Source organism: Telmatherina bonti (assembly GCF_933228915.1).
Source record: "Telmatherina bonti genome assembly, chromosome: 4".
Classification (NCBI taxonomy): domain Eukaryota; kingdom Metazoa; phylum Chordata; class Actinopteri; order Atheriniformes; family Telmatherinidae; genus Telmatherina; species Telmatherina bonti.
This window is the reverse complement of record NC_136622.1, coordinates 6,458,147-6,474,655: the sequence shown is the minus strand read 5'-3', so window position 1 is coordinate 6,474,655 and position 16,509 is coordinate 6,458,147. Positions and strand designations below refer to the sequence as shown.

The window sequence follows — 16,509 nt, the reverse complement described above, 5'->3', positions numbered from 1 at the left end:
GGGGTCACTGCGGGGGGCGATGTCTGCTTTATGTGTCATGAACCCGGTTGTTACCTCCACCAGGTTATGGTTTTCCCGCCGTCTTTGTGTTCAAGATAACTCAAAAGGTTACGGACGGATTTTTATAAACCTTTCAAGAGTTGTAGGAAATGTGAAAATGAAGAAGTGATTAAATCCTGGTGGTGATCCGGATCACCGTTTGGATCCAGGAATGTTTTAAAAGGATTCTTTAACATTGTGCTTGGTGGAGGTTTCTGCTCTCCGAGTTTCTAGTTTTATATTTAACAAGCAGCTTCATCCGCGGCGGGGCGGGTCGTGCACGCGGCGGGGCGGGTCGTGCACGCGGCTGGGTTGGAGTGTTTTATTGCCACATGTAAAAATGTTGGTACTTTCTCACCACCTCGATCAGCTTTTTTATCAAACCAATCCGTTTTACCTGCAGCAGTAAAAACACGGAAGCAGCAACTCCACTTCCTGCTTTCTCCGTGTTAACCACGCCCACCTCACATGTCCGACCAATCACACGATACTTCTCTGAGCCCCGCAAGAAAAAAGTTCTTCAGCCCGATGTGTCGAGAACTGTCTTCAAACGCGTCCGCGAGAACAAAATGACGTCATTTTCTTCTCTGAGCCTCGAGAACAAGAAGAAAGTTCTGGCTTCTCATGGAGGATGGAACAAGCTTGATGTTTTTGTTTGTAGTGAACATATCTGCTGTTTTAGGAGATCCGTGTTCTCTCTCTGCATCGTGCACACTTAGTGCTGATCCAGGACCTTTTTCATACCCAGCATCCTCCTGCAGGGCTGTTCCTGCAGGGCTGTTCCAGAAAAAAGGACAATGTTACAGAAAGGGCAGCTATGATCCTGGATCAGAGCTAACACACAGTCCAGAGTGGGTCTGCGGTCCGGATTGTAATCCCTCAGAACTGGTTCACGCCTTCCAGTTTACACTAAAACATCTTTTAACTTTTCTACATTGCCGCCTTGGAGGGAAAACAGAAGTCAACCGTCAGAGCAGGATGGAGCCGACTGGGTGTATGCAGTGGTGGAAGGAACCAGTCCCTCGCTCCATCATCAGCATGGAGACGTGCAGTTTTTTACTCATTAATCAGGACGGTTGAGGGCGGGAAGACTGAGGTCCACCTGAGCCGGTTGTCACGGCGCACACGGAGAGGAAGATGAATCTAAAAGCTGTCGGGAAACGCCGGATGTCTGGATGCTCTGATCCCAGATCAGTAAAGAACCACTGGTCGAAACACAAGAAGCACTGAATACAAACGGACTCACTGAACGTCACGAAGCAGATCGACCCGATCTGATGGAAGACATGAATGTAGCCGCACTCATCCAACTCCTCCACGGAAAGACCTGAAACTCCCAGCTCCTGTTTCCCCGTTTCTTCATTCACCACCACTCAGGAATTTTAACACTTTACCACTGGTTTTAATGGGAAAGTGTGTCCAAACTTCTGACTGGTGGTGCATGTTCACACATTCATGTTCTTTTTGTTTTTTTTGCATGTAGATTATTTTTTCTTTTTTATTTATGTCTAAATATTTGATCTTTTTTTAATGCTTTTGCTTTCTTTAAAGGTAGGAAACAGAAATAACACTTTAAAATATAAATAAACATTTAGAGTCCACAGAAGTATTTTTCTGGTATTTGTAGAAGAAAATTAATTTATAAATGCTCATATTTGACTTAAAATTTCACATTTAACAGATTTATTTACAATTCCTGAAAAACAAAATAAATTCTGGAAAAAATAAAAGAGGAAAATAATAAATGAAAGTACAATATAATATTAAATACACTCATAATAAAGATGTATAATAAATAAATAAGATAAAAATACATAAGGGTGAAAAAAAGCTAATGCATGAATAAAGTCTTTATTTGGATGAAAATAAAAAGTCAGAAGTAGTTTGTTGCAAATGAGCGACAAGCATCGAGGTGTTTGTTGTTCCATTAAAGCCTTTATGCCTGAATTTATTTACAATTCCAATAAAATAAAAAAGACAAATGAAATAGAAATAAAATAATCTAAAGATGAGAGTAAAAAGTAGAATAAATAAAAACTGAAACATTTAGTAGTAAACTAGTGTGAATAGCATTTCATTTTACAGACAAACGTCTTTTCTTTTCTTTTCTTTTTGTTTTTCTCTGTAATTCCACACATTTTACCTGCTTTTAGGTTGTTTTTCTTTTCGTTTCGTGGCTCTTGTCGTTTCAGGTTTTTCTGTTTGTGGAGTTGATGTATCTGCGATCAGCTCCTCATCCGTTTGCAGCCTCGCTGCTGCAGACTGAGTGCAGATAAATGCAACGTTTCAGGTTCTCAGGCCGTCTATGCACGCAGCTGAAAGCGCCAACACATAGATGCAGGCTGAAACTCAATCAGTCTGTTTGTTCTGTTGTTTTACCAAAGTGGAAATCAAGCCAGAACTGCTCTGCTGACTGTTGTTGATGCTCTCTGGAACAAAAAGCAGGTTTGTCCTGTAAAATGTTTGTTTTTTACCCAGAAAACTCTAAATAAAGCCGGTAGATTTGTACCTGCTTGTGTCTTGCGATGTGTGTTGATGCATCCGGCTGGTGTAAACCGGCAGCTCGGAAGCAGCCGGATCTAATCTGGAGCTTTCACGGTTTTCCCGTCGCAGACAGACGGAGGAGACGAGGTGTGTTGTGTTGCTTCCCGGCGTGTCCAGCCGGAGTTTAGTGTCCACAGCGGGATGAATCCTGCAGGACGAGAAAAAAGGACTAATCGTTTAGGTCATGAGCGCGAGGCGTAGTGATCGGCTGCACCAAGGTGTTACCTGATGATACTGTACTTTCAGTGGTACTTTTTCTACCATTGCTGATACTCGTTGTCCCGGAGCAGACTGGTTCACCTGCACTAGTTACCATGGTAACTTAGCTGATGTTCCAACATTTCATCCTAGCCTGGGATTTGTTTAATCCAACAAAATAATCCACGGATTATTTATGAGCTCAGCCTGAAGTCATGAAGATTTTGAAGCTGTAAATGAATGTTTACAAATAATTTTAGTTTTTATTTATAAATAAATAAAAGAAATCTCCCCAGAAAATGCAGGTGTGTACGTTTGCAGAGAAGGGTGGGGAAAAAAATAGAAGTTCGTATTTGGGTAAAAAATTATTTATCTGAAGGTGAATTTTTCTCACTGATCTGTTCTCCCGTCGGAGTGCAGGAAGACCGCGATCCATCTGCTCTCTGATTGGACCGTTTGATTAGTCGCCATCCAATCAGAAGTGTTCGGACGGAGACACAATTCACGTCGTTTTCTGCAGGGCTGTGGCGACATGCTTTTGTCCCGATTTGATTCAATTCCGATTTTTTTATTGGGTGCCGATTCAATTTAAATTGCGATTCTCACAATTATTTGATATTTCTGACGTACTCGTCATTTTTCTTGATTTCAGTTTGGAAAAAACAACACAGTAGCTAAACCATCAATCTACTGCTGTAATGCCCAAGAAGACAAATAAAAACATTAATAAAAACAATAAAGATGGCAAAAATGTTATTTTTATTCATTTGGGGGGGGGGGGAGCAAAAATCCCGATATTCGATTTTTCGATTCGATCTTCCCACCTCTAGTTTTCTGCTTTGCATCTGCAGACAGGATGTTTGCAAAAACTGTTTTTCCCACAAATTTTTGTTTGTTCCAGGATCACAAAACTTTATTTACAAACTCTGGAACGATTTGCGAACTTAAAGCTGCAAACTGTTTGACGTCACAAGGAGCCCATTTTTCTCCCAGAACTCGTGTTCAGAAGCAGAACCTCTCGCCGGACGTCTCCTCATTTCCATTCTTCAGATTTTCATCCTTCAGACTCGTTTTAAATAAAACCTCGCAGGAATTTCTGCTTCTATGTGGAACAAAATGACGACACCATCTGACACATTTTATCAAGATTTCAGTGATTTATTTTCCCCCAAAGTGAAACAAACAAAATCAAACCTTTATTTTACTTCAAAACATTCAAAACAAATAAATTAACTTGTTCCTTCATCGAGGCACATTCAGTAGTTCACATGAAAAGCTTTAAAACAGGTTGAGGACATCAGGATCCACATGACTCCCACCTCAACATGCGCATGCAGAGGCTACATGCGCATGCAGAGGCTACATGCGCGCTTCCCAACATGTTTTTATTTAGACAGAAGAGTGAAGTGAAAGTTATTCTGTTCATTAAAATGTGGATTCTGGGTCCAGTAGAAGCTGTAATGAATGTTGGTGTTCAGTGAAGGAAAAGAAGTTGTTTTCAGGAGCAACACAGGAAGAAACCAGAGCTGCCGTGCACGTCCTGACAAAATGAATCAGCTTTGATACAGTTTCTGTGGCTGAACAGGTTAAAAACGGGGACATGAAGCAGTTTTTACTGCATCATTTCCCCGCAGCGCTACAAGCCGAGTGGAAAAACGCTGTTTTGTCCCAACATGCCGTAACAATCCATCATTACCAGTGCAGAGCTGGGCGGTGTGCACGCAGGAGTTCGGCCATTTGTTTCAGCCGCATTGGAGCAGGCACACAACTAAACGCTGCAGGATGGTGCATGTCGAGCTGAGGGCCGGAGTTGTGTACCCATGTTTTATTCTAATAACCCTGGAAGGCAATGAGAAGCATAAACTCTGCCAGATGTTTCACCTCCACGCCTGGTTCTTTAATAAACCCAAACAGGCAGGTAGCTGCAGAGACACCACTAAAGCTGGAATAAACCAAGGAAATGTACAAATAAATATGTAAAAGCAGCCACTTTGCCTCATAGCAACAGCAGGAAGGTTGATGGTTAGTTGGTGAATGCAGGAAAATAATGTTGCAGGAGGAGAGGAAGCTTAAAGATGGCTATAAGACCAGGGTTGGACATGGCTAGGCAAGGCTGGAAATGGTTGGATATGGCTGGACATGGCTGGACATGGTTGGACATGACTAGAAGACCAGGGTTAGACATGGTTGGACATGGCTAGACATGGTTGGACATGGCTAGACATGGTTGGACATGGTTAGACATGGCTAGAAGACCAGGGTTAGACATGGTTGGACATGGCTAGACATGGTTGGACATGGTTAGACATGGCTAGAAGACCAGGGTTAGACATGGCTGGACATGGCTAGAAGACCAGGGTTAGACATGGTTGGACATGACTAGAAGACCAGGGTTAGACATGGTTGGACATGGCTAGACATGGTTGGACATGGCTAGACATGGTTGGACATGGTTAGACATGGCTAGAAGACCAGGGTTAGACATGGTTGGACATGGCTAGACATGGTTGGACATGGTTAGACATGGCTAGAAGACCAGGGTTAGACATGGTTGGACATGGCTAGACATGGTTGGACATGGTTAGACATGGCTAGAAGACCAGGGTTAGACATGGTTGGACATGGCTAGAAGACCAGGGTTAGACATGGCTGGACATGGCTAGAAGACCAGGGTTAGACATGGTTGGACATGGCTAGAAGACCAGGGTTAGACATGGTTGGACATGGCTAGAAGACCAGGGTTAGACATGGTTGGACATGGCTAGAAGACCAGGGTTAGACATGGTTGGAGATGGCTAGAAGACCAGGGTTAGACATGGTTCGAGACGTTTCTGCTGCCGATGCTGGTGTGAAGGACGAGCTGTAAACGCTACATGGAGTCAGAAGTTTGCTGCTGGTAACCAGTAAACTTCAGAAGCATCTGCGACTCGGAGCAGATCCCTGAGAAGAGACTTTTATTTTAACCACGTAAAGCAGCCGAACTCTGCAGGACACGGTGGAATCAGATCAGACTGGAACGCCTCTCAGCTGGGAGGCTGAACTTCATGGCTCCGTTCCCAGCAGCTGTTAGCGACACATTTCCTGGGATTCTCCACACTGAGAGGCCTCCGTTCACGCCCCAGCCGGGGCTCAGCGTGTGAAGACCTCGCAGACAGTTTGCAGAACCTTCCAGGTTCCTGATGACGACTCAGGTCAACAAGCTTCTGCTTCAGCTACAGCTAGCCGGCTCTTTTCCTGGTTCCTCTGAGCTGCTCCTCTTCCTCCATATGCATCACATGTTCCAGTTCTTCCTGCTTTATGCTGAACTGATCTAACATGCAGACCCACATGACTGAAGTGCACGTGTTACAGCTGTGCTGTAATATTTCACACACACACACATCCAGTCCCGTATCTGCATTGGGAACGATGCTATGATGTGTTCATCCTACGCCGTTGACAGAATCTACAAAAGAAGTTGAAAATGTCCAATCGAGACTGAAAACAAGGGACTAAGTGTCCTCTGAGGAGCTCCAGCTCATAACTACCTCCATGTGGACCTCAGGCTGGTGTCTGGAAGTTTAGCAGCTGCTTCACCATTTCACTCCTTAGTTTCATTTTTATGCTTTTTCTTAAAGCGCAGCAACTTTCCAGCCTGGGAGATACACACACATGCATCCGGACGTGGGAACGTAGCCATCTTCCAGCTGATCAGACACATTTCTTCACAAAAACTCCAGATGATCCGCTTGTTGGAGGATTTCAGAATGAATCTGAAACTTTTACTGCAAGTCTTCAGTGTTTCCGTGCTCATCGTGCAGCATGCTGCTCACCGACCCTCAAAAACCCCCAAACACGTGTCTGAACCATGAAACACACACTGCCTGTTCCGATTCATTTACAGCTTCTATCTGAACCATTCTCTTCATCGTCCTGCTTACATTAGACCTTCATCACCACATGTTGACTCCTCTGTGTGGAACCCATCACAGATGTTCGTTTTTGTTTCAGGAAATTGTCTGAAATGAAGAAATCGTTGCATAATTCTGCTGCATTCACATCAGTGTAGCCTGAGCTTGTTGCATTATCTGTGAAACCACCTGAAAGGTGAATCCCTCTAGCTCTGTTAGCTGTAGCACGTCGCTCCAAGCACTAAATACTCCCACCACAACCTCTCATTTACACCCATAATAATTAACCACTGAAGTTTATCTTCAACCCACCACAAAATGCTGAAACACGTCGCTTCATTGCAGTTTTTCAGGTTATATTTCAGGTCTGCTCCGCGGCGCTGTGTGCTACTTTCCCGCCTCTTTCCTCAGGAGGCGGGAATCGCCATGTCTGAAGAGGACTTGGACTTTTAGACGATTCAGAGCAGAATCCTCCCCCCCCCAGCTGCCGTTTAGCAGGACGGAGGGTTTTCTTCGTCGCGTCGGAACGGAAACAGCAGCAGCTTCAGATTCGTGGTTTTTATTGTTAGACTGAGAAAAAAGTGAGCAGGAGGACAGACACTGGGAAAGACTGGAGTCAAAGCAGCGAGGATGTGAGGTGGTGACATCTTCGGCATATTTCTGGGAGAAAGTGCAGCCCCCCCGCCCGGCGTGTTAATAAATCTGCTCAGACACGTGTTGAAGCTTTGTTCATGCAGCATCCAAGGAGTCACAGCAGTCATCCTCACGCTTGGCGACCTGGCGAAGTCAGAGGGTAGGATTAGCTGGGCTTGGGAGGGCCCCCCCCCCCCCCCCCAGGAGAAAGAGAAAACATGCAGGGTGAGCAGCAGAGGCGAGCAGTAAAGAGCCAAAGCCAAGCCACAGATTTCTTGTTAATTTAATCCAGTAATTTAATATAAAACATGAAAAAAGGCAGAAAAGAAGAAGCAGGAAGAGTCTCCGGCAGAGTGAGGGACATGAAACCTGCAGCTTTCCTCCGACACCAGCAGGCCTGCAGCCGTAAACCAGCGCGGGACGAGACGGAGGCGTGTTCACAGCAAGTCCTCGTGTCGCGTCTCGTCCCGCTTCACGCCGGGTTTCATCCCAAACAGGAGATCAGATCAGCCGACATCTGGACCTTTTCTTTCCACGACGACCACGTCTAGCGGCATAAAGGAGCAGAACTGTGGCTCCAACTCCAGGAACTTCACTGTAAATCTGATTTATCTGAGTCAAAGTGGGTTTTTCTCCCCTTCGGCGGTCTATGGCGTCCACTGTGGCAGCATTAACGCCTGCAGACAACGTCCAGCTTCTCAACCAAACCCAGAGTCCAGCAACATGCTGACTCTGCAGCCTTTCTGCAGCTGAAGTTCCAGTGGATTCAGATGCTCCTTCAGTCCCTCCTCTTTGTTTTTGTCGCTCGTCTAAGAGTCAGAATCGTGTCAGAAGAAACTAATCAGTCCAACTCCAGATCCCCGTTTCTGGAGGCGTGTTGCATTCACACACAACTTGCTTTTTCTGGATTAAACATCGTTTTAGAATAAAAAAAAACAAAAAACAAACAAAACAAAAAAAAAACATCCTCGATGTTTCTTCTGAATAAAAGAGATAAAACCGATCTACGTTCCTCTGCTCTGAGAAACAGAAGTTTTTCTCCATTTTTCATAAGATTATTCCGTGTTTCTGAATTCAGATTATTTTATCATGACTTTTCTGTATTTATGGGATCATTACTGAAGAAATAAAGATTAAATTTTCTCCAATGAGTTAAAAACAACCGAGGATCTTTTTAAGCAACAGTTTTACAGAGAAACTGACATTTTTATGAATAGTACTGTTGTGATCTCTGCATCACGGCGAGATGCTCCAGTACGTCCCAGTTTAACTCCGCCGGACTGGACTTATGCAGACGGTACCGTTACCAGACAGCTCAGGATCTTCAGAATCTCCACGGCAACACCTCGTTTTTACTACATTTTTCTTTTAAAAATTATAATTATTATTAATTCAGAAAAGGATCTTTTTTTAAGTGAATGCAACGTGCTTCCAAACGTCGCCACCGCCTCCTGCGGCGCCGCCTCCTCTGCGGTTCGTTTCTGACGACGTTCTGCTCTCACAGCGACGTGGAGTCCACATTAAACCACTGAACACAACTTTTTAACTCCGAACCGGCTGATTGAACCAAAGTTCAGTTTTTTCCATGCAGTGGTTCTGAAAAGTTTACTGATGTGAAAACAGCTGCTGATGAGTTGGAGAACTTCTGTGGGAAAAATCAGGAAGTTGTTCTGAAAGGCTGAACAGAATGAGCAGACGTGATGCGTCCCTCTGCAGACGCATCTGACCCGTCCCAGGCTGGATGACGTGTGATTAACGGCGGGGGGGGGGGGTAAACAGCAGGACGACGAGCAGAGAAACAACCCGGATTTGAGAGGAAAAAGCAAAACGTTTGTGCTTGTTTTTGTTCCGCTGCGATCAAACCTGCTTTACATTCCACCATGGCGGCGAAGAGCAGCTGGACAGGCGCTGTGGTGGCGCCACGGGTCACTGCAGCTGTGAGGTCTCTGATGCTGAACGAAGGCTTCCAGTTTGGTAGAAGAGTGTTTGAGGCGACTGGCGACCCACCCGAACATGTGGCGTGAGATGGGAAAGGAATTCCACTCACAGAGAAAGTGAGGAGTGAGAACCCGAGCAGCAGACAGAGAGGAAATCTTTGCCACCAGACACAGAAAGAGCAGCAGATCAGGTCGCATGGCGGCTCGGCGCTGCTTATACCTTGCTCCTGAAGAGGGGCTTGGCTCCCGGACCACAGTACTCGTTGTAAATGAGCTTGAAGAGGAAGAGGTGGAAGAGGGTGATGAGCGACGCCACGCTGAACCAGAACAGGAAGGGCAGGCCCGGGTACCTGTTGGCCATGTGCTCCTCGTGAGCCAGGATGGCCTTGAGGTGCAGCGTGTGGCGGAGGTCCTGCAGGTGGCGCAGGTCCGTGGAGATGTAGAGCAGCGGCGTGATGGGCTGGGTCACCATGACGGGGAAGGTGTGGCCTTTCAGCTCGGACGTCAGCTCCACGGGCTCGTTGAGGCAGCCGGCCTCGCAGGCGTACAGCTTCACCGGCGTCTCCTGCTGCTTCACCGACACGTGGAGGAAAGGCTTCCCCTCCAGGTCCAGCAGCACGGCCAGGCTGATCAGGTCCCGCCTGTAGCGGATCCCCCGCAGGGCGTAGCTGTTGTGCAGCACGTCCGGATCCGCCTGGAACTGGAGGTGGTTCTCCGTGAACTGAAGGCCGCCGAAGCTGAGCGCCATGCCCTGCATGGCGCCGTGGGCCCCGGCCGCCACCAGCGCCTTGCAGCCTCTCTTCTGCAGAGTCAGGGTCCACAGCGTGACCAGCTGCAGGATCTGCGCCGTGCCGCTCACCCTCTCCGGCCACAGATTCTCCGCATGCATGGTGGCGTGGCCGCTGAAGCAGTGGTCGGCGTAGTTGAGGCTGGACTCCAGCCGTGCGCGCTCCTCGTCGCCCAGTCTTCGGTCCAGTAGGGGCGCCGGGGACGAGGACAGGATGTAGTAGAGGGTAGTGTTCACCGTGCGGCTGGACGGCGTGTGGGAGTCTGTGATTTTCCTCATTTCCACACCTAAAGCAACAAAGAGAACATTTCACAATCTGGCCGGCGGAGCCACACAGGTGTGTGTGTGTGTGTGTGTTGTTGTCTTGTGTGTCCAAAAACACACATTTAAAGCCGCTTCTGCGCCGAGACGTTCTCGGTTCTTAGTGGGAATCAACCTGTTCCCATTCAGCGCTCTGCCCTGGAGTCTGGACGTGTTCCAGAGGTGCTCCAGTGGTGTGTGAGAACACACGCTGCAGACATCTTCCACACTGACTGAACCCTGCATCATCAGCAGGCGGGACGTTAACCGGTCAGCAAAAAGACGGTTTGTGTGTCAGCGAGTTTGTCCTCTACACTTCACGAATCCACACAGCGAGGAGCCGCGTGCAGCCTGCTGGAACACAACGGTTTCTACAACGTCATGTCTGCACCGCGCCTGAATTCTGCCTGCAGACGTCCGTCGCCACACATCATTCCACACATGCAGATAAATAAACGTAAAGAACTAGTCTGGGAGGGACAAGCTGCTGGTGGCAAACGTCTTAAAGATCCATTTAAAGCTGGTTCTTTGCTGAGTTGTCTGTTACAGTTGTCCTCATATTTATTCATAACCTTTCATTAAAGCAGGAAAAAAACAGCTGCCTGTAAAATGAGCTGAAATTGACTAAAGTAATAATAAATAAACATTTTATGAAAATCATGACATTATTTTCTAATTCTGGTTCAATAGAAATATTTTTTTAAAAAGCAAACAAATAAGATAATTTATTCCATATTCCATCAGTCATAAAGTAATATTTAGTTGAACAATCCTTTAATGTTTCCGCTCCAATCAGGTGTTTTCTGTTCCTCTCAGTCAGACTTCTGCACCTGTTGACAGGTATTTTGTCCCACTGTTCAACAGAAAAGTCTCTAATTTGTCCAGGACACATTTGTTTGTTTTTTTCTTTCTTCAACTCAAAAGAAAAAACAGTGTCTTATATTACTAAAATATATTTTTAGTTATTGTTCCTTTTTTAAGTCTCTGTTTATTTGAGTGACTGTTGTAAATTCAGCTTTTCTTTAATGAAAGGGGATGAAGACATATGAGCACAGCTGTATGTGTTGCTGCAGCACCGGCCCACACGTTGAGTTAGGAGCTGTTCTATGTCTGAGTCACATAAAGATCCGAGTTATGGATGATTAAAACGGTACAAGTAGAGAAAATGTCACTGAGGAGCTCAGCCTGAGGATTCTTACTGAAACGAGTTGAAGTAAACCTACAGGAGCCGTTTCTACTACCTGGTTTGTGTAAATACTACTAAAAGTAAGCATTTATAATCCTTCAAGTTTAGACTGTTTTACTGTTGTTAGAAATCTCATTTCAACCATTTTTGTCTTGTTTTTTTTTTTCTCCAAGTGCAAACTTTAAAGGCTATAAAAGGTTCGACAACGTCTGGCTGCTTGGAAGCAAAATAAATCTACATGAGGTCTAGACGTTTGTACAGTAGTCAGGAAAGGATAAAAATCTGGTCCTGCAGGCCCACAGTCCTGCAGCAACACACCTGGATCATCTACAGACTTGTGCAGAACTTGACTACAAGCTGTTGGAGATAAACTTTATTGAATCATGTGATGAAGGAGGGAAACATCAGAAGTCTGCAGGTGGTGACCCCTGCTGTAGATCTGGGTTAACCTACATAGATCTGTCAACTTGTCGCTGCGTTTTAAAGAGCTCAGACTGCTGAGATCTGTAAGGATCTGTAACAGGTACCGACATCATGCATGTTAATATTTCTGCTCAGGTCTGACAGACGGCACGTCTCTACCGGTGGAACGGACGGCACGTCTCTACCGGTGGAACGGACGGCACGTCTCTACCGGTGGAACGGACGGCACGTCTCTACCGGTGGAACGGACGACACGTCACGTCCACTTCAGGGAAGGTGGATCCTCGGCCAACAGCTAGCAGCTTGGAGGCAGGAGTCGTCGCTTCTAGAGTTTCCAAGTATATGAAGTTTTTAATACATGGTTTCCATGGTGACGGTGTATTAGCAACTTAATATGTGGCGTGAAACTTCCACGGTGCGCTCCCCAGCTAGCAGCTGTTTGCCTCTACCTGGTTATTAACGAGTTAACTAACTTAACTAACTTCATGTCACTCCTCCAGTCCAGACAAGGTGAAGATAGAAACACTTCATATGTAACATTTTACTGGATTCTTAAAGAGGAGGATTGTCTGCATTTAAGGAACGTCTGAATCAAGTCTTTTTTTGTTCAAGTGTCTCTTATTTCCTTCCCTGGAGATCTACAAAGAAATCACAGAGGACAAACCGAGCGACTTTATGTGACTCAAAATGTTGAAACAAACTTGAGTGCTAAAGGTAGAGATGCACCGATCCACCTTTTGGGAGTTCCGATACCGATATCTGAAACGTGAATATCTGCCGATACCAGATGTGTTTATGTGAACATTATTGTGACTATGGTTATTACTGCTTTTATAACTGTGTAAGATTTCATCAGGTTGTAATAAATGACCCATCCTTTCTTAAGTTTCCTCACCAATACAAATATAATAACATTACAGATCTAACAAGTAAGTTTTATTCTGATTTGGCACATTTTACCTCAATATAACTATAAATGTGTGGTTTTAGAACAAAGATCTGGCTTTTAGTACAACAGAAAATGTCACATTTTAACATCCAAGGGATATATTTCTTATAAAACACGTCCGAAGCGTGTCATCTAACACATCTGGGCTGGTTTTACTTGTGTGGTATTGGTTGTGGTATCGGTACACTTTTATTAATACCATGTTGAAATTTAAGATACTTCAAATTATGTAGAAAGTCAAAAAAGATCAGCAGCATCTAAAAGCTTTTCCAGTGAAGAGAGAGTATATTGGGCCTGAGAGGAACATCCATTTAAAACAACCAGCTTTGAGAAGAAATGCTAAACTCATTGTGTTTCTACAAGAGGAGTTCAGCTCTGGAACAGGAAAGAAATAAAATCATGTCAATCAATAGGAAAATCTAAACAAATGATAAAACATAAGATAATTAAAAGTTATAAAGCATATAGGGTTATTTTATTTTTTAAAGCTACGTATGTTGAATTCTATGATTTATTGTGTGTAATACGCCTGTATACTGTTTTAAGTTTCATTGTAATGGAATTTAATGTGTACTACTACATTTTTCAGGCTGTGAAAATGTTACGGTGTCATTGATAAGGAGGTTTTGGACTAGATAAGTGCCCAACTTCTTCCAAAACCCTTTTTCAGACTTAGGAAGCTTGTTTTATTTGTTGTTTGTTGTAACCAATATTTGTTCTTTTAAAAGTGCTTTATTTTAGTTTGAAATAAAAAATACAGACGTTTGGTATTGAGCCGGTGTCGGTATCGGTATGGGTACGGGTATCGGTAAGGGTACGGGTATCGGTATGGGTACGGGTATGGGTACGGGTATCGGTATGGGTACGGGTATCGGTATGGGTACGGGTATGGGTACGGGTATGGGTACGGGTATCGGTAAGGGTACGGGTATGGGTACGGGTATCGGTATGGGTACGGGTATCGGTATGGGTACGGGTATCGGTACGGGTATCGGTAAGGGTACGGGTATCGGTATTGGTACGGGTATCGGTATGGGTACGGGTATCGGTATTGGTACGGGTATCGGTATGGGTATCGGTATGGGTACGGGTATCGGTATGGGTCCCTGGCAAAAGGCAAACCTGAGCTGGTTTTATGGCCGTGTGTGAGCAGCCACTGTGAGATCTGCAGCCGTCAGCTGCGTTGTTTTATCACCGTTACGCCTCACAGTGAATCGTTAATCGATCTGATATCTCATCAGACGCTCGTCTCAGGAAACAAGCAGAATCACATATTTTACTGTCAGTAGTTGGAGGAGTCTTTTGGAAACGGAATAATCTCTCGCCATCAGGCAGTCAACTAGAGATGGTTTAACTGCATGAAGGTGCGGTTAGTGATCTGCGGTTAGTTTAGGTTGATGCGGGTTAGTGATCTGCGGTTAGTTTAGGTTGATGCGGGTTAGTGATCTGCGGTTAGTTTAGGTTGATGCGGGTTAGTGATCTGCGGTTATCTTAGTCGTCTCAGTTCACCTGAAATGAAGAGGTCTGTCCAGGCCTGCTGGTGATCGATCACCAGGTCATCCAAACTGGCCCTCAGCAGCTCCGCCATCTCTCTTTTGGCTCCATCTCGCAGTGTGCTGAAGGTCTCCTCTAGCTTGGAGGAGTCGATGGGGTCTGAGGTCCACACCACAGACACGATGCTGTCCGTGTGGTCGGATTTAGCCGCCACCTGGATCCTGCTGTTCAGCTTTCTGGTGACCACCACCACCAGCACCATCCGGCTGTTCTCCACTGGCACCCTGCCGGAAGACAGCACCACCTCTCTGTCGTCCAGCATCTCCACGCTGGCGGAGAACTTGCTACCAAAGGATGGACTGGCGGTGGAGATGTCCAAGGCGGCGCTTCTGTCTGACGGGTTCTTGATGTGGATTCTCTGTAAGTAGACGTTAGGTCTGCTTCTGTGTGCCATGAATTCCTCTCTGATGGAGATGCAGTCCCGGGGTGACTGCACGGCTGCTGGCGAGATGCAGCGGACCGACAGCACGGATCCTTTCCGGAACCACAGCATGCTGGCCCGGGTCTCGGCCCGCTTGCCCTCCAGGCTGATGTCCACTCCTGGGGAGTAGTCGGTCTGGTGAACCGGCGCCGAGCCGGGCTGTGAAGAGGCTGACACCCACAGTTTGTTGGAGTCCACATCGATGAGGATATGTCCGTTACCTGAGACGAAGGGCGTGTCCACCTGGTCCACAGGTGTCCTGTAGAGCCCCTCCCCCCTCTCCACCACAGACCTCCACCTGTGGATCTCAGCCAGGAGGCACTGTCCTGCAGCTCCACCGGGCATGGCCGAGCCGCTGAAGAAGCCCCAGCTCTGCTGAGCCCCCAGGTACCAGTAGAAGATGAGGAAGAGCAGCAGGCCAATCAGGAGCCTCCTGGCCCAGCTGCTGGACAACAAACCCGGAAGTCCCTTTAGCCTCTGCTGCAGCCACATTTTAGCAACAATGACTGGAAACCCAGCTGAAAGTCTGCGTTTTAACCAGGTACCCAGGCTGCTTACAGCTGGAGATAAAACATCGCGTGGAGGTTTGCTTGTAAAATCAGAAAAAACAACTAAAATAAACTAAATAAACTCAATTCAGGCTAAGTGAGCTAAGCTAGGCGGCTAGCTGAAGCTAGCTCAGACAAAGATGAGATTCTGGCATCATTCTTATCGCCAAATCCTTCAGCAGCTGTTAGCAGCAGGCAGGATGTCCGATCTGGGATTATTCCGCGTTTTTCTTTTGCCTTTAAGTGGGAAAAAAATCACCTGACTTCGTTGGTTTTGTTTCCAGCGGTTCACACTACTGCCGTCAAGCAAAACGGTGCAGCAACTATAGACATAATATACATAGACGCCGCATCACGCTTTACGTGCTGACGTCTCATCGCGCCGCCATCTTGGATGGGTCTCCATGCGCCTCCAGTGCATTTATTTGTAAGGTTTAAATAAATAAATGCACCGATTTTTACCTGATTTTTCTCAGTTTGGTTTGGTACAAAGGGCAGAGATATTGTTATGATACAGATCACTGTATTGCAGTTATTGCAACCATATGCTGAACAAAATACAGGAATAGTTGCTGCTTTCTCTTGAGTTGAGTCTTTCTTTTTTTACATTTATTCATTTGTCAATATAGAAATACAGTTGTACAAAGTCTGAAAATAAAGTATTGAATCAAAACTGTGCAATTCAGAAGTTACACAGAAAAACACTCGGAGAGCGTAAACCTCCGCCAAGGCCTTTAAAAAGTTCCTGGACCCAAATGGTGATCCAGATCACCAGCAAAACTAAATCAGTCCTTCTGTCAAAGTGACAGAACTATGGTGATCAGTTAGCCTTGCCCTCTGGTTTTGGTTTTATAGTTTTTTATATTTTTATGCATGACAGTTTGGTTTGCTGTGGGTTTTGTGTTGTGGGCAAGGTCACTGATTGCCAACTAGCTGCAGCTGGCATTCCTCCTCCCTGCCACTAAGTTGGCAGGGAGTTCATTGGCCAACTGGGAACAGGTGTGAAGGAGGTTTTAAGGCACAAGTGGAAGAAGGCAGAGGAAGGCGGAAGGAGAATGTGACCAATATGGAAGGCAAGCAGCTTGGGCAGCGCTATCTTG

General features: G+C 45.8%; 1 protein-coding gene across 1 annotated transcript; it reads right to left on the bottom strand.

The window, feature by feature from the left end:
• Positions 1 to 4,033: 4,033 nt before the first annotated feature.
• Positions 4,034 to 15,685, bottom strand: kiaa2013 (KIAA2013 ortholog). Its single transcript, XM_079239001.1, has 2 exons — positions 14,396 to 15,685; positions 4,034 to 10,315 (listed from the first exon to the last, which is right to left on the bottom strand). The coding sequence occupies exons 1-2, from the start codon at positions 15,351 to 15,353 to the stop codon at positions 9,456 to 9,458; spliced, it is 1,818 nt and encodes a 605-aa protein (XP_079095127.1). The 5' UTR covers positions 15,354 to 15,685; the 3' UTR covers positions 4,034 to 9,455.
• Between the last annotated feature and the right edge of the window lie 824 nt (positions 15,686 to 16,509).